The sequence below is a fragment of the Stegostoma tigrinum genome, chromosome 34 (assembly GCF_030684315.1).
Source record: "Stegostoma tigrinum isolate sSteTig4 chromosome 34, sSteTig4.hap1, whole genome shotgun sequence".
Lineage (NCBI taxonomy): Eukaryota > Metazoa > Chordata > Chondrichthyes > Orectolobiformes > Stegostomatidae > Stegostoma > Stegostoma tigrinum.
Genome location: NC_081387.1, coordinates 10,568,575 through 10,591,165, shown reverse-complemented (window position 1 = coordinate 10,591,165; position 22,591 = coordinate 10,568,575). Strand labels below are relative to the sequence as shown.

Below are 22,591 nucleotides of genomic sequence, written 5' to 3'. Positions count from 1 at the left end.
GCTCCCCAAAGCAAGGCATTTCCAGTGATGCCAGCAGTACTGATGGGCTGATTCTGAGCTGCAGATCTGTACACTTTCTGGATCCCACTTTCTTGTCCCTGGAAGAGTTGTATTTTTTACTCATTTACAGGGTAAGGGCGTCGCTGGCTGGGCCAGGCATTTAATGCACACTCTCAATTGCCCAGAGGGCAGTTCAGAATCAATCACATTGCTGTGGATCCGGAGTCACATGTAGCAAGTAAGGATAGCAGTTGTGTCAGTGATAATGGGAACTGCAGATGCTGGAGAATCCAAGATGATAAAATGTGAGGCTGGATGAACACAGCAGGCCAAGCAGCATCTCAGGAGCACAAAAGCTGACGTTTCGGGCCTAGCCCCTTCATCAGAGAGGGGGATGGGGAGAGGGTTCTGGAATAAATAGGGAGAGGGGGGAGGCGGGCCGAAGATGGAGAGAAAAGAAGATAGGTGGAGAGGAGAGTATAGGTGGGGAGGTAGGGAGGGGGTAGGTCAGTCCAGGGAAGACAGACAGGTCAAGGAGGTGGGATGAGGTTAGTAGGTAGGAAATGGAGGTGCGGCTTGGGGTGGGAGGAAGGGATGGGTGAGAGGAAGAACAGGTTAGGGAGGCAGAGACAGGCTGGACTGCTTTTGGGATGCAGTTGGGTCTCTGCCTCCCTAACCATTTCTTCCTCTCACCCATCCCTTGCTTCCACCCCAAGCCGCACCTCCATCTCCTACCTACTAACCTCATCCCACCTCCTTGACCTGTCTGTCTTCCCTGGACTGACCTACCCCCTCCCTACCTCCCCTCCTATACTCTCCTCTCCACCTATCTTCTTTTCTCTCCATCTTCGGTCTGCCTCCCCCTCTCTCCCTATTCATTCCAGTTCCCTCTCCCCATCCCCCTCTCTGATGAAGGGTCGAGGCCCGAAACGTCAGCTTTTGTGCTCCTGAGATGCTACTTGGCCTGCTGTGTTCATCAAGCCTCACATTTTATTATCAAGGATAGCAGTTTCCTGCCTGAAAGGGCATTAGTGAACCAGATGGGTTCTTTCAACAACCGATAATGGATTCATGATTATCATTAGACTCTTAATCCAAAGATTTTTTGATTGTATTTAATTTCCACCATCCACCATCTACCATAGAAGGATTCAAACCCAGGTTACCAGAACATTACCTGAGGGTCTCTGGCTTAACAGTTCAGTGATAATACCACAAGGGCATTGCATCCCTCGTATCATTGAGTCATACAGCGCTGAAAAGGCCTTTTGGCCAATTGAGTCTGCACCAACCTAGCTATATAAGACCATAACAAGTAGAAACAGGAGTAGGCCATTCAGCCCTCAAGCTTGATCTCGCACTCATTCGGATCATGGCAGATCTGACATTCCTCACGTCCACTTACTTACTGTTTCACCATAACCCTTAAGTCCTTCAATGACCAAGAATCTATCCATCTTCGCCTTAAATAAACATAAAGATTCTGCCCACACAGGTCTCTGTGGCAAGGCTTTCCAAACATTAACAACTCCCTGAGAAAAGTTATTCCTCCCCCTCTCAGTCTTAAATTGATGTCCTTTTGTTCTGAGAGTATGCCATCTGGGCTTAGAACCTCCCATGAGGGCAAACATCCTCTCAGCATTTACTCTGTCAAATCCTTTAGGAATCCAATATATTTCAATGAGATCGCCTCTCATTCTTTTAAACTCCAGTCACTAGTCCCAACCTGTTTTATCTTTCGTCATAAGACAATCCCACCAAAACACTTTCTATTGCTTTGAAAGTTATGACAATTTCAAGAGCCCATCCAAGTAATTTTTAAAAAGTTGTGCGATTTATGCCTGTTACCTTCCCAGGCAGTGCATTCCCAGGTTCTGTGCGATTCTGCCTAGGCCCCAACGCCTCCACAAATCCTCTTCAAACCTCCTAAAAATTGTGCACACACTTTTAGACAAGGCTAACAACTGTCCTCATCCGTCCTGTTCATGGCCCTTAATGCTGCCTGAACTCAACAGTCAGGCTCAACACTTGTTGCCCGACGCTGGCTGCCCCAGAACCGAGTGAGTGAGCTGTGATATTTCAGGAGGCTGGCTAGGAATCGACCACATTGTTGTGGGTCTGGAGCCCAGGACTTAAACCAGCCCTGCTCGGGTTTGTTTCCAACTACCAGTCAATACTCCGGTGATCGTTATAGTTTTATGAACTGAATTGAAATTGATCAGTTTTGGGTTTGAGGCCACATCCTCTGGACTGTGCGTCCAGTTTTGTTGCTATCTCCAAAAGCCTACTAGTACCCCCAGCAGTCGGCCCGTGGAAACTGAGCGAAAGGAATGCTGCCGGTGACCGCTGGCTCCTTATGAAGCGCCGACTCTGCTGCTGCTGTTGCTCCGGATCCGGGAGCTGAGGACGTGCCGTGCTCTGGGGAGGAGGGAACCTTCGGCCCGTCTCCAGTGACACACACACACACACACACACACACACACAGACGGAACCTCGGCAAACCAAAGCGACCTCCAACTGGGAGCTCCAAAATGGAACTGGCTCTCTTCAGTGGAAGGTTGCAATAAGCCTGACGGGAAAACCACCCCATCACCCCCACCCCACCCACTTCAGAAACAGCTGGTGAATGAAACAGAGTGAGGCACAGAGATTGATGGTGAGGGTGGGGGAACTCTCCTCATGTGGAACACTGCAGCCCGACATCAGTGAGGTATTGCAATACGTGGACCCCTTGCGCGAACCAAAAGAAATTGCATTCATATAGCGCCTTTAACGAGCAAAACCGTCCCGCGGCGTTTTCACGCGCCGGAACTGGAGGAGCTCAGAAATTCTTGTTTACTTTCAGGAAGAGGAAACACTGTTTATATTTCTCTGTCCTCGGATGTCTTTTAAATCGAGTCAAAGATCAGTTTACGAAACTCTCCCTACATTCCAATAAATCCCGAGTTATTGTTGCTTTTGGCATGGGCGTTGGGAAGACTGACGTTATTTCTCTGAGGAACTGTCACTGGAACCCCGAAACGTTAACTCTGATTTCTCTCCTCAGATGCTGAGCTTTTTTTCCAGCAATTTCTGTTATGTTTAGCTTTCTCATTGTCCCCTGTTTAAACCGGAAGGGAGCGTGGGCAGAGAATTCACTCCACCGGTGGGAATGTTTTTATTCGTGTTGGATTCTAAGTTTATTCCCGCTTCCAGTCGGGATTGAAACCTCTGCAAAGTGAACAGTTAGGGGCTTGGGAGTTGCTGAGGAGACCGGAGCTAGTGTGGGCCACTTTAACACTGAGAGTCAGGGTGAGTCAGACTCTCTCTCACTCAGCAGTGAGTAAAATCTCCTTATTCCGCTGGACAGTTTCCACCCCACTCAGATGTTTGCTAACGTCCCCGCTGATCGTTAAACAAAGGAATTGCATTTCTAAAAGCACCATTGTCGCTAGCCCAGCATGACCCAAAGCACTTTGCAGACGATGAAACACTTCTCTGAAGCGTGGTCACCGTGGAAATGCACAGCGCGACTAGTTACGCACGGCAAGATCCCACAAGCGGCAACGTGCTAGCCGTCCGCTGGCTCCGGAAAACTGGGAATGCCGCCGGAGAACCTGCGGACGATGCTGAGTCAGGAGGTGCGTTTGGTTCTTCAACTGCTCAGAAGAGGGCCCGGAGAGACGGGATATTTGAAGGAATATCGAGGGGTTGGAATTGAGCTGGGAGACGGAGAACAATCAGCCCATCCGCTCGGTGCTGGCTCCGTCAGTTAAATAAAAGCAAAGGCTTGTCCTACAGCTGTCAGCCTACTTCACTGCCTGGATCGTAAACACAGTCGGGAGGAATTGAGAGCATTAGGGCAGTTTCCCGTCGCTATTCAGGCATCTAACAGTTCTGCACCCGCGCATTCCCATTCCCATACTTCCCGCTCTCCGCTTGTATTTTCCATTTCGCCTACTTGATGCAAATAACAGCAGAAGGCATTCCATAACCCGAAACCAAACTGAACAACGACTAGTTCAACAGAATTTAGGAAATGTTTTAAGGATCCCGGGCCAGAGGCATACCTCAGATGGGGGCGGTTCCGGTCCGTCTCAATTTAATTTTCAATCTGGGAATCTCTGGCTCCGTGAATGTCTGTCACTTCATTTCTTGAGATTCATCAAATTATCTGTGTCGGACTATCCCTGTCCTTTCTTCTCACTATTCAAGTTCAGTACGTTTTTGACACTCGCTTGATGCTGTTCAATCTCATACTCACTTTCTGTCAGTTTCACCTCTTCCTTGCATCTCTAATTTCGGCTCGTTATCTTTCAGGACCTGGTAACTGCGTAGTGTGGATTTGGAGATGGTGAATGTGTGTTGGGAATGTGCAGATGATGTTTGTGTGTTGGGGGTTTCGTGATGGAGAGAGTGTAGTGGGGGGGGGGGTGGTGGAGAGATGTGTGTTGGGGATTTGGAGAAGGTGAGTGTGTGTTGGGAGTGGGGAGATTGTGAGTGTGTGTGTGGGGGGTGTGGAGAAGGTGAGTGTGTTGTTCAGGATTTGGAGATGGTGAGTATGTGTTGAGGGTTTGCCAATGATGTGTGCATGTCAGGGGTTTGGAGATGGGAATGTGTGTTGGGGATGTGAAGATGGTGAGTAACTGTTGGAGGTTTGGAGATAGTGGGTGTATGTTGGGGTGTGGAGATGATGAGTGTATTTTGGCTGTGTGGAGAGGGTGAATGTGTATTTCAGGTTTGGAGATGGTGAGTGTGTGTAGGGGGCATGATGATGTGTGTACATTGGGGGTGTGGAGGTGGTGAGTGTGTGTTGGAGTACTGGAGGTAGTGAATGTATGTTTGGAGTTTGGAGATGGTGAGTGTGTGTGGGGTATTGGAATTGGTGAGCGTGTGTCAAGGTTTTGATATGATGACTGAATTGTAGCTTGATGTTATTTCAGAATGTTGCTGTTGATTGTGACTGAAATGAATTATTTAGGGAGGAAGTGAGACATTCAGGGAGTATTTTTGTGTAGTAAACTTGGAGCAAGTGAGTGTGAGCCAGTGGTTGTAGATGGTGTGTGTATTGAGGGTTTGGAGATGGCGTGTGTTTGTCCGGGTTTTAGGGACAGTGTGTGTTTGTTGGGGGGTGTAGAGATGGTGAGTGTGTGTTGGGGTATTGTCAGGGGCATGGAGGTGGTGACTGTGTGTCGGGGTTGTGGAGATAAAGAGTGGACGTTAGGTGATGTAGAGGTGGTGAGTGTGTATTGGAGGTTTGGAGGTCGTGTGTGTGTTGGTGCATTGGAGATGGTGAGTGTGTATGGGGGTTTGGAAATAGTGAGTGTGAATCAGAGTTTTGATGTGATGATTGTATGTTGGGGTCTTGAGCCCTGATGTTAGACACAGAATGTTGCTGTTGATTGTGACAGAGTTGAATTATTTGTGGAGGAAATGAAACATTCAGGGGCTTGTTCTGTGATTGTATTGCAAATTTGGAGATGGTTAATGTATGCCAGAGTTTAGAGATGGTGAGTGTACATTCAGGACTTGGAAATGGTGTGTGTGTGCATGTGTGTGTGTGTGTAGGGGGTTTGGAGATGGTGAGAGTGTGCTGAAGAGTGTGGAGTTGGACAGTGTGTGCTGGGGGCATGGAGATGGTTTGTGTGTGTTGGGGTTGAGCAGATGGTGAGTGTGTTGGGACTGTGGAGATGGTGTATGCACATTGAGGATGTGGTGATGGTGAGTGTGTTTTGGTGGTGTGAAGGTGGTGAGTGTGAATTGGGGATTTGGAGTTGGTGAGCATGTGTTAGGCTTTTGATATGATAACAGTGTTGTGGAGTTTTGAGCCCTGATGTTATATGCAGAATGTTGCTGTTGATTGCTGCAGAGTTGAATTATTTAAGGAGGAAGTGAGACAATCAGTAACTATTTCTCTGATTGTGTAGCAAATTTGGAGCTGGTGAGTGTATGCCAGTGGTTATGGATGATGAGTGTGTGTTGAGAGTTTGAAGATGGTTTGTATGTCGGGAGGTTTGGAGATGGTGAGTGTGTGGTGGAGGTTGTGGAGATGATGAGAATGTTTTGAGGGCATGGAGATGGAGAATGTGTGCTCAGGATTTGGAAATGGTGAGTGTGTCAGTGTGTGGAAATGGTGGCTTTGGTGTTGCAGAGATGCTGAGTGTGTGCTGGCTGTGTGAAGATGGTGAATTTGTGTCGGGGGCTTGTAGATGGTGAGTGTGTATTGGGAATGTTAGATGGAATGTGAGCTTTGATGGTGTGGAGATGGTGAGTGTGTGTTGGGGGTGTGCAGGTGGTGTGTGTGTGTTTGGTGTTTGGAGATGGTGAGTGTGTGTCAGGGTTTTAATACGACAACTGTGTTGTTTAGTCTTGAGGCCTGATGTCGTATACAGAATGTGGCTGTTGATTGTGACAGACTTGAATTATTTAGGGAGAAAGTGAGTCATTCAGTGATTATTTCTGTGATTGTGTAGTAAATTTGGAGCTGGTGACTGTGTGTCAGTGCTTATGGATGGTGAGTGTGTGTTGAGGGTTTGAAGATGGTTTGTGTGTTGGAAGATTTGGAGATGGTGAATATGTGGTGGTGGTTGTGGAGATGGTGAGAGTGTTTTGGGGGCATGGAGATGGTGAGTGTGTTGCTTGGGATTTGGAGATGGTGTGTGTTGAAGGTTTGGAATTGGTGTATGTGTCGGGTGTTTGGAGATGGTTAACATGTCTTGGGAGTGAGGAGATGGTGAGTGAGCGTTGAGGGTTTGTGGAGATGGTGAATGTGTGTTGGAGGTTTGGTGATAGTGACTGTGTGTTGGGGGGTGTGGAGATGGTGAATGTTTGCTGGGGATTTGGAGATGGTGAGTATGTGTTAGGAGTGTAAGATGGTGTGTGAACCTTGGAGGTGTGGAGATGGTGAGTGTGTGTTTGGTGTTTGCAGATGGTGAGTGTGTGTCAAGGTTCTGATATGATAACTGTGTTGTTGAGTTCTCGAGCTCTGACATTATATACCGAACGTTTCTGTGATAGTGACTGAGCTGAATTATTTAGGGAGGAAGTGAGACATTCGGTAACTATTTTTGTGATTGTGTAGTAAATTTGGAGCTGTCAGTATGTGCCAGTGGTTGTAGATGGCATTTGCATGTTGATGGTTTGGAGATGGTGACTGTGTTGGCGTTGCTGAGATGCTGAGTGTGTTTTGGCTGTGTGGAGATGGTGAGAATGTGTTAGGGTGTGGAAACAGTAATTGTGTGTTTGGGTGTGTGGAGATGGTGAGTGTGTATTTGGGGGTGTGGAGATGGTGACTGTTTGTCGGGGCTTGGAGGTGATGGTTGTGTGTTGGGGTTTTGTTGGGGAATATGTAGATAGTAAGTGTGTTTCAGGGTTGTGGAGATGATATGTGTGAGTTGGTGGTTTGTAGATGGTGAGTATGTGCTGGGCTTGTGGAGATGGTCAGTGTGCGTCGGCTGTGTGGAGGTGGTGAATGTGTGTCAGGGGGTCGTTGAGATGGTGAGTGTGTGTCGGGCATGTGGAGGTGGTGAGTGTGTGTTTAGGGGTTTGGAATTGGTGAGTGTGTGTTTGGGGTCTGTGGCAATGGTGAGTAGGTGTTGAGGGTTTGGAGATGGTGTGTGTGCCAGGGTTTTGGAGATAGTGAGTGTGTGTTGGGTGGTGTGGAGATGGTGAGTGTGTACTGGGTGTTTGGTGATAGTGAGTGCTAGTTTGAGGGTGTGGAGATGCTGAGTGTGTGTTGGGGTTGTGAAGATGGTGAGTGTATTGGGGTTTTGTTGGGGGTGCCCGCATGGTGAGTGTGTGCTGGAGGTTTGGAGATAACAAGTGTGAGTTGGCGGGTTTGGAGGTGGTGAGTGCATGTTAGGGGGTCTTGAGATGGTGAGATAGTGTTCGAGGTGTGGGGATTTTGTGCGTTTGTGGGGCTGGTGAAGATGTTGAGAGTGCGTTGTGGGTGTGGAAGTGGTGTGTGTTAGTTGGGGTTTGGAATTAGTGAGTGTATGTTTGGAGTTTAGAGATGGTGAGTGTGTATGGGGGTTTGGAGTTAATGAGTGTGTGTCATGGTTTTGATATGCTAATGGTGTTGTTGGGTGTTGGGCCCTAACTTTATACATTGCACATTACTATTAATTGTGATTGAGTTCAATTCTTTCGGGAGGAAGTGAGACATTCAGTAACTATGGCTGTGATCGTGAAGTAAATTTGGACCTGGTGAGCATGTGCCAGTGTTTGGAGATGGTGAGTGTGTGTCGTGGGCTTGGAGATGGTGAGTGTGTGTGTGATTTAGAGATGGTGAGTGTGTGTTAGGGTGTGGACATGTTGAGTGTGTGTGTGGTTTGGAGATGGTGAGTATGTGTCAGGGTTTCAATAAGGTGACTGTGTTGTTGGGGTCTTGAACCCTGATGTTATATACAGAACGTTGCTGTTGATTGTGATTGAGTTAAATTATTTCAGGAGGAAGTGAGACATTTAGTGGCTATTTCTGTGATTGTGTAGCAAATTTTAAAAGCTTGTAGTATTTTTTCTAGAATGTGTTATAAATATCTGGGTTACTAAAATGCGTATCATTCTCAGCTCAAGAGTAACACCTTGCATTGGAAAAGAGGTTCTGGGTGGTGTCATTTTATTCGGATGACATCAGTGTTCAAATGGCAACATTTTAAAAAAATATTGCATCAAAGGTACTTTCCTTTTTCAGACTATGTGACTCTTGAGATTGATAAGAAGTAATAAAGAAAGATAATTTTTAAAAATTGTTTTTGCAATTCCCTTCACATCTCCTTTTGAATTTGTTTAACTCCCTGTGCACAGACTCAAGATTGAAATTCTGTTTGACATTTCCTCAATTGGGACACGAGGGACCGCTGTACAGTCAGAGGGTCAGTACTGAAGGAATGCCTCATTGTTAGAGGGTCAGTACGAAGGGAGTGCTGTAACTTCAGAGGGCCAGTACTGAGGGAATGCTGCACCGTCAGAGGGTGAATACTGAGACAGTGCAGCACTGTCAGAGGGTCAGTACTGAGGGAATGCCGCACTGATAGAGGATCAGTATTGAGGAAATGCTGCACTATTATCAGAGAAGCAGCACTGAAGGATTGATACACAGTCAGGTACTTTCTATCTGGTAGACATTAATAGATCACTTTGGTATTTTCAGAAGAAGTACTGATGATATTTGTGTCTTTCTGGCCAATACAAAATCCTATGAAGCACCATTAACACAGATCCTTTGTCTCACTTTGCTCAATTGTGCTTTGCATGTGTCATTCATCCACTGAGTGTTAGTGCTGTAATACCATATGGTCAGTATTCTTGTCATCTTCCAGCGAATGTGTACCTGAGAGTGGATGTCCATGATCCAATGATTTGAGGTAATTGTTCAAACACTGAGGTCAGCCCCTTTTCTGAATTTCATTACTTTGGTTTCTTTCCCAACAGGGGTCAGATTCCAATGTGGATGGGTGATCGACAGGAAACAGCTACTCTTTAGCAGACAGTCATCCGATTTGCTCCTCGTACTGCCTGAACAACCAGGCACAGCATATGCCTGACAGCGGGCAGCTGGGAAAACATCTGGAAGAGCAGTAGCAACACTGAGACAAACAGCTGGAAGATGAGCTGCAAGATATTCTGAACACATCAAGATTTATCACCTCTGTGTGTGAAGTCCAGTCTGAGCGGAAAATCCCCTAAATCACCCCAGAAGGACTGACATTATCCCCCTTCTAGGTGGGGTAAAGACTGAGTGATGTATCTATCTAGTCTGTTGCCCCTTCACACACTCTATGTGACCCTGTCTCTCTCTGCACAGCACTTTCCATCCTGGGGTCACTATGACTTGTGTAAGACCCGGGTCCACTGGGATCAATGGATGAGTTGGGATTACATGGCCTGCCAACCTGAGACCACCCTGCTCACCAGGTTCCTGAAGATCAGTTTGGATCCCCCCAACAGCACGTGTGGAGAGACCCCCGAGATGTACTGTACTCTGGTGAGTACAATCTGTTCTGAAGCAACCTCTGTTGTGTATGGCACTGTGAGCAGTGACTCACTGAATGGGATAACACCGTGTGGAGCTGGAGGATCTGAAACGCCAGCTTTCTTGTTCTTCTAATGCTGCCTGGCCTGCTGTGCTCCTCCAGCTTCACACTGTGTTATCTCTGATACAGCACCTTCAGTTCTTGCTACCTCTGACTCACTGAACAACCCTTGTCAAAGTGAATTCTGTTCACACTCCTTTGTTGGATTCATTACCAGATGCATGGAGAACAAAAGAAAAGTGATATCATATCATTAGAAATCCCTGGTTATGCCCCATTTGGAGGATTGAGGCCATTTCTTGATAATATTCTGCATGTTGAGGTCTAGGTGAGGTTAGTTAAAGCCAGTTATTGGAACATCAGGGATGAGGGACTTCAGTTAATGTGGAGAATCTGGGATTATAGCTCAAGTGAGGAATCTATCCAATTCTGTTTCAAGTCACTGATGTTTTTTATGTTCAAACTCTTTGTGAAACATTTTGTTTTATGAAGTTCAATTTTCAACCAAACTGCACCTGATTTGATTCCTGTGAGAGTTGTCTTCTCAGTGTGTCTGACAAGCTGATTTGATTGGGTTTCAGTCCTATAAACTATTCAGCAATGCAGACATTGAGATGTAAATTCTCAATTCTTTCTAAATATTAATTATCCTGTCATTTAATTTAATCATCTCCTCAGAGTAACTGGTTCCTACATCATTGTTTGAGGGAAATCTCCTGATTTAATAATCATCCACATGTTTCAGCAATAATTGAAAATGTATAAATTGTTGCAGAACACGTAGATTATCAGAGGGAATTATTCTCTAGGTCAATTAGTAACCTGTCACTGTATAACAATAATATGAGTCTTTGAGGTAAACCTTACAACTGTTTCATATTGCAGCGTCAGAGCAGTGTCTGAAATACTGACTGTAACCTGTGAGGCCAGAATCTTTGTTTTTGTTCGCGCTTCGCCACCTCACAATGTCCCAAAGTACTCCACAGCCTGGGGACTACGCCATGCAGCGTGGTCTTCATTGCAATGTGGAAGGTAGAGCAATCCATTTGTGCACAGCAAGATCACACAGACAGCCATGTGACAGTGAGCAGATTATCCATTTCTCACGATGATCATTCCAGGGTTAAATATTTGCTTCTTGCTTGGTCGTGGTGAGGCTCAATAGGCCAGTGGGCATCTGGAAGGCGTGCCTGCATTTTGAACCCTTTGTCTCGCCATTGCTTTTTGTTTTGAAAAGATCCGTGGCTGTGTATATTTTTTTTGCACATTCTCTTGTTCCTTCTTTTCCAATCTGTTCGGTTTCCTGAACTTCTGTTCTCTGATTCTGTATTCAGTGTGAGTGGGTGAGTGAGATGGAAAACTTGAGAGTGAGAATGCATTCAGACTGTGGCTGTGACGTTAGTGCAAAGGCACTAATTCCTGCACAGATGCCACAGTGATATAATGTATCGGGGTTTGGTGCTGTAGGAGTTACGCTCCTGGAGCAGTAATGCAGAGAATGGGACTTCCAATCCAATTTTGGCATTTGAGACTGGGCTGAGGGGAATGCTGTGGGTGTTCACAGAATCACTACGGCACAGAGGAGAGCGCTGAACCCATCATCTTCTCAAAATGAGCATTATGACTTAGTGCCAATCTCCTGTCTTTTCCACGCTGTACCTTGTTTCTATTCAAATCTTCTACCCTTGCTGTATGACCAGTCACATTATTAATTTCCCTTCTCCAACCTTATCTGAGCAGGGAGCAATTTTCAACAGAAACCCCGCCTGTTCCCTGGACGGCACTGACAGGAGTTCAAAGATCAAGTTATCGACCTGTCAGTCTGTCTGTATATCTCCTCCCTTTCAGAACATGTTCTGCATACTCAAAGAGTAAGGGGATAAGAAAAGCAATCAGTCACCAACACTGTGCCACAAGAAAGAGTGATTCAGTTTATCAGCTCTTCACAAAAACTGCATAACCTCAATCAGATTAATTCATCAATTAAATGTCTGCGTTGAAACGAAAAGGAACAAATTCAATCTACTTTACAATTCAGTTGTGTATTTCAATTGTAAATGAGATGAAATGTAAATATTAATTAATTTAGATTCCAGTAACATTAGCACTGTGAGCAACCAGAGAACTAATAATCGAGAGATCTACTGATCCAGTGGCATGAGTTCAAATCTCTCCATAGCAGCTGGGGAAAATCAATCTGATGAAATAATAATGAATTAAAAAGCTCATTTCAAGAATAGTGACTATGAAACTGCTGGATTGTCGGAGCGATTTCACCTGGCTCACTAAGCTTCCTTGAAGGAAACAAAATCTGCTGTCTTTATGGAACCTTGTTTGGCCAATATGTGAATCTAGACGACAGCAAAGCAGTTAGCTTTGAACTCCTCTCTGCTATCAATAAGTTGACTGCTCTCAATGGTAGTCAGTATTGGGCTAAATAGTCTGTCCATTATTTAAGAGAATGATAGATTTTGAGTGAGTTTAAAGAAAATGAGCTTGTGGATTGTTGAAGAGAGAAAGTTTGTGAATGGATTTCATAAAAGAGAGGATTTGGACATGTTTTAAGGGAGAGATTATTTCTGGATGGGTTTTAGTTGCCCTATCTGTGGATCAGCAGTGCTGAGACAAATTGCTGGTGATGCTGTTCCAGTTCTCTAACCTTTCACCTTTTGACCTCATTGGCCCTAAGATCACGAGCAGGCCATTCAACTCTTTGCAAATAGTTCACCATTCAATGTAGAGATGGCTGATCCTTTAACTCAACATCATATTCCCAATTTCTCACCATGCTGCTTAATGCCTTTAATATCTAAAAAAAAATCTCTTTCTTGAATATATTCAGTGATTCAAACTCCACAGTTTAATGTGATGGTGAATTTCACAGGTTGGCCACCCTCTGAGCAAAGGAAAGTTTCCTCACCTCATTCTTAAATGGCCTATGCCACATCCTGAGACTATAACCGTTTGTCCTGGTTCTACACTCCCCAACCAGAGTAAATATCCTCTCTGTACCTACTTTGTCTCGACCTGTTATAATTTTTACATATTTCAATTAGATCTCCTCTTATCTTTCTAAACTTTAACGATTACAGACCCAGTCAAACCAATCTCTCCTCATCAGAGAGTCCTGTCCTCCCTGATATCAGCCTGGTGAATCTCTGCTGTACTTCCTCTGTAACAAGTATAAGCTTTCAATAGGTAGAGAGATCAAATCTACATGCAATACTCCAGGTCTCACCAAGGCCTCATATAGCTGCAGTAAGGCGCCCTGACTTTTGAACTCAAATCGTATTGAAGTGAAGGCCAATGTACCAATTGCTGGCTACACCTGCTTGTCTACTTTAATTGACTTTTGTACAAGGATTCCCAGATCCCTTTGCACATCCACACTTCCCATTGTATAATAATTTGAAAGGAGTTCAGCTTTTAGTCTAGTTAGATAGAGGATGCTGGGAGTTTTCAATGGGTCAGTTAATGAGCAAAGAAAACTGGACCGGGCTCGAAACGTCAGCCTTCCTACTCCTCTGATGCTGCTTGGTCTGCTGTGTTCATCCGGTTCTACACCTTGTTATCTCAATTCAGCGTCTTCCTCTGCCATTTTCAGTACCATTTCCCCTTCAAACAACAGCTTCAATTTATAAACGTAGCTTTAATATAGGATCATTCAGAGAACATTCATCATATAGACTGTGGCAAAATGTGGAGACAAGTCCTGTTATGGAAGTTAGAGGATGTGGTCACGAGAATGGAGAGGAGATGATTATTTTCTTTGTTCTTCTAGATAAAAGGCGTCACTTAATTCCCATCGATCTCAATGTTGTAAATGGATATTCTGCTGATTCTGTAAGCCCCAATTTGACTAATCTCTGGCACCAGCTCAAAGTATTCCCATCCAATTCCACTTTAGTGTCAATTAGTTCATTGATTTTGGTGTTTCTTGAGCTGTAAAACAAAATTCGCCGTGACTCTGCACAACACAGTAGATTAGGCACATCTGAGATACTGACAGCAGATTGAATTCCTCACTGTAGAAGAGAAGTATACACAATGCGAGCCAGAGAGAGATAGGATATGGGATACAGAGAAACACTGTGTGACCCAGAGAGAGATGGGACACTGAATATACAGACTCACAGTGTTATTCAGTGAGAGACAGGACGCAGGATATAGAGAATCACAGTGTGACCCAATGAGAGATAGGCCACTTGATATAGAGGTATACACTGTGACCCCGACAGAGACTTGGCTGATTGCATTATGAGACACAATATATCCCAGAGTGATAGAGCACATTGCTTATAACGATTGTCAGTGTGACTCAGAGAGACAGATGGGGCACTGGGTACATTTCTTTTACATTGTGAGGTTTTTTTGTGATCAGGAATGTGTTGCTTGAAAGGGCAGTGAAAACATATTCAATGGAAAATTCTGAAAGGGAATTTGAAAAAATGGCTGAAAAATGGGGAAGAAAACATCAGGTCGACAGGGAAAGGGACAAATTAGTTAATGATATCAAAGAGTCAGCACAGGTATAATTGGCTGAATGGCCTTGGGCTGAGCTGTAGGATTCTATGCATTCACCTCAAAGTTCTTAATTATTTAAAAAGAAAGACCTTCCTGGGTTTGTCTGTTCTGCTCCCAGCAGTGCTTCTCAACATTTGCTTTGTTTTGTCGGCAGTTTGGGAGCATTGTGCTGATGGTTTAAGTGACTCATCCATTAAACGTAAATCTCTTCCCTAAACACATACCCCAGATCATCCTCTCTCCTGGTCAATCTCAGAACCTTGCAGTTACACTCAATGTCCCTTATCTGCTGATTTTCTGCCCACAGATCTGTGTGATCATAAGGTTGGCCCCAGACACCATCATTTTCTTCCACTATTAACTCGTCCAATCTGATCAGGTGGTCCTGCATGGTAGAAAGGAGAATTACACTGGAGTGTATCTGTGATTTTTATAATCAATGGGAAGGCTGTAACTATTCCCTACTGATAACAAGAATTTGATTAGATTCCCTACAGTGTGGAAACAGGCCCTTTGGCCCAACAAGTCCACACCGCCCCTTGAAAAATCCACCCAGACCGAGACCCATTCCCCTATAACCAACACACCCCTGAACACTATGGGTAATTTAGCATGGCCAATTCACCTAGCCTGCACATCTTTGGACTGTGAGAGGAAACCCACAGGTGTCCCTGTATTAAACTGTATCTGCCATTTCTGTGCCCCCAATCAAGCTGCTTCAATGAATTATAAATTGCTTTGAATTTGTGCAGATTGATATTCATATTTCATCACTGTCATCTGTAGTGATTGTAATGAGATCAGCCAGATGGATCTCATTGAATAAGTGTTCCCTGATTGGAGTTGATAATCAGGACCAATCAGGAAGACATGGCTGACAAATAAGGACAGGAGTGTCAGAGGTTCTGTTCCATCTGAGAGCTTGCTCAGAGGGACCTGAATTAGTGTCACAGACTCCCCAAATGTAAATAAAGGGTGAATTGGTGACAGGATACCAGGCTGTGTGGAGTTTTTTTCTTATCATCAATATAGCGTACTTAGCAAATTTGTACAGAATTACTACTTAAAATCAGTTAAAAGAAATGACAGGCAGCAGCCCAGCTCTGAACCTTATGCCCTCTGAAGGTAACATAGACTTTTTAAATACTAGCCTGCTTACTACTCCGAATGTATGGAATAACTATTTGTCAACCCTAATTTAGTATATTACTGTCTCACGCACTTGGACCTGGTGAATAGCACTACTCTCTCAGGCACTCAGTTCTTTGATTGAAACCTAGATAGATAGCATCCACCATCTCTGAGTCAGTCATCTTCTCAAATACATCGTATTCACAAATTAAGCATCACCTCCCATTGAATTGAATTCCCTCATGTCTCACAAGATGCCCTCAAACAGTATTATATATTTTCCCTCACATTTTGACTTGTCACTTTGCCAACAATGAAAGCCAAGCTTATCAACTCAATGCTACATTCCTTGTCTCTCCACTAATGCTAGGAATCATATTAATTACTTTCCAGTCTTCCGGAATTTGGATAGGTACAGGGATTGCTGAATATCATTTGGAACCACTCAGAATTGTTTCACGGGATTCACAACCTGCATTGTAACATTTGCCAAATTATTGATGTAAAGCCATCAGTAGAAGTGACTACTTTGTGGAAACAACGTCCCATTCTTACATTGAGAATTCACTCCATTGTGTTGTGTAACACTACCATTGTTCTAAATGGGACAAGCTTCAAAAAGATCTAGCAATTCAACTGGACATCCATCACATGCTGTGGGCCATCAGCAGAAGCAGCAGGATCATATTCAACCACAATCTGTAGTCTCATGGCCCAGCATATACCCCACTCTACCATTAACATCAGATTGACCCTGATTGAGCAGAGACTACGGGAGGTCATGCCAGAAGCAACACCAGGTGCACCTCAAAATTAAATGTCAACCTGGTAAAGCAACTACAGAATATTGCTTCATGCCAAACAGTAGAGCCAGTATGCAACAGACAGACAGCACCACAACTAACAGATCACTTCTAAGCACTACAGCCCTGTCTCATTCAGTTGTGAATGGTGGTAGACAACTGAATAACTAACAGGAGCTGGAGACTCCACAAGGATCCCAAACCTGAATGATAGCAGGGTGCTGAGCTCATCCATGCAAAGGATGAGGCTGAAGCGGTTTCGTCCATCTTCACCCATAAAGTGTTGACTGGATGATCCCATTTCAGGCTTTCACTGAAAATGACAGTACCGGTTTTTCAACTAATTTGATTCCCTCCTCATTATATCTGAAAACTGCTCGAGATACTGAATGCTGCAAAATCTTTGGGTCTAAGCTACATTCCAGCCATAGTCTGCCACACCCCTAGCCAAGCTGTTGCAGTATAGCTACAGCACTGACCTCATGCTGGCAATGCGGAAAATTGCCCAGATGTGTTCATGTACACAAAGAGCAGGACAAATTCAACTCAATCAGTTGCCACTCTATCAGCTTATGCTAGATCTTGAGCAAAATGATGGTAGGGACCATCGGCAGTGCTATCAAGAACATTTACAAAAAGAAATGCTTGGTTCAGTTCTTCCAGGGCCACCCAGCGTCTGATCTCATTACAAATTTGGACCAAATGTAAATGAAAGGATTGAGCTTCAGAAGTGAGATGAGAAGTGACTGTCCTTGATTTCAACAGATTGTGGCATCAAGGCATCTGTGCAAAACTGGAGTCAATGAGAATCAGGGAGAAATTTTTATCTATAGAATCAAATCTAGCACACAGAAGGATGGCTTGTGGTTTGTGCAATTCAATCATCTCAGCTGCTGAACATTTCTGTAGTAGTACCACAGCAGAGTGTCGGAGACCCAAGACATTGCATGAACTAACTTTCAGCTACTGTATTACCTACATCATCCTCCATCATAAGTTTAAAAAGTGGGGAGGTTCGCTGATGAATGCATAATGTTCAGGGCTAGTTGCAATAACTCAGATACTGAAGTAGTCCATGTCCAAATACAAAAAAAAACCTGGACAATATCCACACTTGGACTGATAAATGGCAAGTAGCATCCGTGTCAGACAAATGCCAGGCAAATGACAATCTCCAACGAGAGAGAAACTAACTATTGTCCCTTTGCGTTTAGCCACATTACCATCATGACCAGAAACTGAACGAGACCAGCCATCCAAGGGGCAGCATGGTGGCACAGTGGTTAGCACTGTTGCCTCACAACCTCTGTGATCTGGGCTCGATTCCACCCTTGAACGACTGTATGCATGGAGTTTACACACGCCCTCCCTGTTCTGCGTGGGTTTCCTCTGTGTATTCTGGTTTCCTCCAGCTTTCCAAAGATGTGCAGATTAGGTGGATTGGCCTTGATAAATTGCCCATAGTGCTCAGGGATGCACAGGCTAGATGGATTAGCAATGGGAAATGCAGGGTTTCGGAGTAGGAGGTATGGCTCTGCGTGAGTCAGTGGACCCAATGTGCCAAAATGGCCTCCTTCCATACTATAAGGGTTCTATGATCCTATGAAGATAAATCAGTCTGCTTGATTGACACCTCATCCACTACCTTAAACATTCAGTCACTTCACTACTGATGCACAGTGGCAACAATGTGTGTCACCTTCAAGATGCCCTGCCTCAACTCACTCAGGATCCTTTATTTCATTCATTCATGGGATGTAGGCATCACTGGCTGGACCAGCATTAACTGCCATCCCAAGGATGAGTAGGTGGTGACATCTTGCCTCCTTGAATCACTGTATTCCATTTGGTGCAGTTTCTGTTGACAGCACCTTCCAAACCCAGTGGCAGCAGATACATGAGGACACCACCCCCTGCAAGTTCTGGCCCAAGTCCCATACATCATTCAAAATTGGAACAATAGTGCCTTTCCTTCACTGGGTTAAAACCTGGAACTCCCTAACAGTGCTGTCAGTGTATCTACATCTCAAGGACTGCAACAGTTCAAACAGGTAGCTCACCTCTGCCCCCACTAATGCAACTCAAGATGGGCAATGAGTGCTGATGGAAACAGCAACCCTGACATCCTTGAACAAACTTTAAATAAAATCACATCCTTCAGAAGTCACAGTTTGTGACTTGCTTGGCCAAATGTCTGACAGCAATGATTTCTGAATCCCAGTACCAATTCCTCAAGTCCAAGTGAGTCTTGACTGTGAATGTTAATGTTTACTGTCTTGGGTTCAATCTTGAAATGAAAGATTTGCATTTGTATCCAACCTTTCACAACCTCCCAGTGCCACAGAGCACTTCACTTACAGTCAAATATATGTGTAATTCAGTCTCTGTTGTAATAGGCAACACAGCAGCCAGTTTAGGCCCACCACAATCTCCAAAGAACTGAGATAATTACCAGTTATTCTTGTTAATGTAAATATCATGATTCATTTCTTTGTCAGCTGTTCATAGAGTCTCACACCACAGAAGAAGACCATTTGGCCCAATTTGCCTATTTTGGCTCTTTGAAAGAGCTATCCAATTAGTCAACCTCTCTCATTCATCTACTGTCAGCTAGTATTTTCTTTTTCTTTCAATTATATTTCCCCTCATTTTTAGAATGTTTACTTAAAAGGGTCTTATCTCTTCAACAAGACAGCATTAATATAATGTGTTGAGTGACTTTCTTGAGTATTGTATGATTCTATGATATTTCCCACCTGGTTTAAAGGAGTTTATTTTAAGCAGATTTGAACAACAGATGGGATTTCAGTCTGAATAAACCAAACATTTCACTCTGTAATATTGCAGTCTGTTCTTCTGTGACTAAAGCTTCAGCACTCACATGGAAAGTGGAGAGCCTGGAACAGGCTGTAAGAAATGGATTAAAACTCAGAGCGTAGACTTTATCCCCATTAATCCTTACCCTGACAAATATCTCACTCACTTTCCCTCGGGCTGCTGTCCTCAATAAACCCAATTGCATGTTAAACGTTTCCAGCTTCTTGATTTGTGGATCAAAGATTCTTTGGAGTGCTGTTCCTGCTGGAAATGTTCTGCTCACTTTAGCAGGTGAGAGATGGGAATGTTTGAAGAATTATTTGCTGTTGTTGTGGCAGTGATTGACTAACCATGACCCTGTCATCCAGGGATAGATTTTTTTTATTGATCCATTTGAATGAATGTCTTGGTTCTGCCTCCTGTTATTCTCCATTTCTCCTTCTCTGTAATACCCACGAGCAAACTTAATTATAAACGCAGACAGAGACAGGCAACCAAGGTCAGGCATTCAAGTCCCTTCGAGAGACTCAAACACATCATCCTGGCTATCACTGTCCATGCCGTATTGAGAGGGTCTGCCACACTGTCAGAGGTCAATACAGAGGGACTGCCACACTGTCAGAGGGTCAGTATTGAGGGAGTGCCGCACTGTCAGAGGGTCAGTATTGAGGGAGTGCCGCACTGTCAGAGGGTTAGTACTGAGGGAGTGCTGCATTGTTAGAGGGTCAGTACTGAGGGAGTGCTGCATTGTTAGAGGGTCAGTTCTGAGAGAGTGCTGCACTGTCAGAGGGTCAGTACTGAGGGAGTGCCGCACTGTCAGAGGGTCAGTGCTGAGGGAGTGCCGCACTGTCAGAGGGTCAGTACTGAGGGAGTGCTGCATTGTTAGAGGGTCAGTACTAAGGGAGTGCCACACTGTCAGAGGGTCAGCACAGACGGAATAGACTGTCAGATACAGTGCTGAGTGAGTGTGCAGTGAAGGAGTTGTGCCATATAAGGGTCAGCATTGCTAGAGCGACAGTATTAATTGCTACACCGTTGGAAGGAGAGTCCTATTGTCAGAGGGTCAGTACTGAATATATGCTCTCACCTTCAGAATGAAACATTAAATTAAGGCTTGATCTTCCTGTTAAGGTAAATGCAAAAAAAAAAGTCCTTGGCACTTTTTGAAGAGAGCAGGGGAGAGCCTGGCCAATAATTATTCAACTTCACTAAAATAGATGGTTTGATCATTATCACATTGGTGCTTGAAAGTGCACTGTGAAATAGTGTGGAGTCAGCAAGGCTTCATCAAGGGCAAGCACAACTGACAAATCTGTTGGAATGCTTTGAGGAGGTCATGAGCAAGTTTGACAAAGGAATCCTAGTGGAGATGACCTGTTTAGATTTCCAGAAGGCCTTTGACAATGAGGCTACATAGAAGACTGCTAAATGAGATCAGAACCCATGGTGTTGGGGGCAAGATACTGGCATGCATTGAGAATTGGCTGACTGGGGGAAGCAGAGAGGGATGAAAGAGTCTTTTTCAGAATGGCAGACAATGACTCATGGAGTTCCACAGGGCCCAGTATTGGGACCATATCTGATCACATTATTCACTAACAATCTAGATGAAGGAGCTGAGTGCGTTGTTGCTAAGTTTGCAGATCACACGAAGCTAGGTGGAGGGACAATTAGTGCTGAGGAAGCAGGAGTGGGGCTGCAGAAGGATGTGATAAGCTAGGAATTGGAAAAAGAAAGTGGCAAATGGAATATAATATGGGAAAGTGTAATGTTTAGCACCTTAGCTGGAAGAATAAAGAAGTGAACTATTTTATAAATAGGGAAAGGCTTTGGACATCTGAAACACAAATGCACTTAGGAGTCCTGGTTCAGGATTCTCTTGAGGTTAACCTGCAGGTTCATTTGGTGGCTGGGAAGACAAATACAATGTCAGGAGATTGTCATTTAAGGAGCAGATGTGTACTCAATGTAATTTAGAAGGATTATAGAGAATCTGATTGTAGTTTAAAGAATACTGAGAGGCCAGGACTGAATGTGCAGTCGATATTTCCTCTAGAAGGGGAGGTTAGGACCCAAGAGCACAGTCTCAGAGAGAAGGGATGACCATTTAGAACTGAGATGGTGAGGAATTTCTTTAGCCAGAGAGTGGCGAATCTGTGGAACTCGTTGTCACGGAAATATGTGGGGACCAAGTCATTGAGAGCATTTAAGATTGAGATACATAGGTTCTTGATTTGTAAGTGGATCAAAGGTTTTAGACAGAAGGCAGGAGAGTGGGGCTGAGAAACATGTCCTTCATGATTGAATGATGGAACTGAATCATTGGGCCTAATTTTTCTCTGATATCTGATGGTCTTCTCATACTTGTGTGATCTTGCTGTGCTAATTAGTTACCATGTTTCCTCTGATACATCAGGGCCAACAGATAAAATGATTGAAATAATTTAGAACTGTGGATTCTGAAAATCTGAAACAAAAAAAAACTGAAATTGCTGGGGAAACTCAGCAAATCTGGCGGCATTTGTGGAGAGAAAGCAGAGTTAATAGAACATAGAACAGTACAGCACAGAACAGGCCCTTCAGCCCACAATGTTGTGCCGACCAATGTTTTGAGAAATTCAGTGCAATTTGAGATGTATTGAGGTTGAGAGAAACAAGTAAAAATCAAGCATTTCTCTTTTCCCTTCTTTCTCTGCTCATTATCCGGTCTCTTTCCTTCTCTTTTTCTGTCTCTGCCTTTTCTGTTTGATTTCCCTTTCTGTCTGTCAGTCATCATCTTTTTCTCTCTCTCCCCCTCTCTTCCTTTTGCTCCTCCACACAACTTATATTTGCTTATCCAGCAAAAAATCTATTTTGTCTTTCATCAGTGGAGGTTAGCTCTGACTGGCAGCCCTTAATTCATTTTCCTCACTCTTAGTAATGTGATCAGAGATGGAACACAAATCTTAGACTGGGATGAAGTTTTTTTTTCAGTTTGGTTTCACATACAATCCCTGGGTTACCTAACCAGCTGCTCACAGCTCTGAGACTGAGTGAGGCTGGGTTCAGCACAGAGATCAGTCGGGGCGAGGTGGCAGATGTGGGGGTAGGGAGAATTGTTTAATTGAGACACTTCATCAGAAAATGAAAGGATTTTTAAACTGGGAGCTCAGCGTCTAACTGAAAGGTGACTTTGCTCTATAAGGACTGACCTACACGGCATTCTGGAAATAATATGGGATTTACACCACTGATTGGAGGAGATTTACTGTAGATGCTCATTCTTTCTCTAGTATGCTTTCTGTTCGCTGAAACCTCCGTCTG

At 44.3% G+C, this 22,591-nt stretch overlaps 1 protein-coding gene across 4 annotated transcripts in view; it reads left to right on the top strand.

The window, feature by feature from the left end:
• The first annotated feature begins 2,517 nt into the window (after positions 1-2,517).
• The window catches only part of LOC125446558 (netrin-G1-like), a 51,643-nt gene continuing 31,569 nt past the window's right edge, over positions 2,518-22,591 (top strand). For 2 of the 4 annotated variants that reach the window (XM_048520235.2, XM_048520231.2), the window contains exons 1-2: positions 3,135-3,620; positions 9,412-9,964. In XM_048520235.2, coding sequence (XP_048376192.1) covers positions 9,722-9,964 — 243 coding nt within the window. In that variant the 5' untranslated portion in view covers positions 3,135-3,620; positions 9,412-9,721. Of the gene's footprint in view, positions 2,711-3,134; positions 3,621-3,950; positions 4,070-9,411; positions 9,965-22,591 lie in introns of those variants that run through there. The other 2 variants (XM_048520233.2, XM_048520234.2) reach the window with 2 other exon arrangements.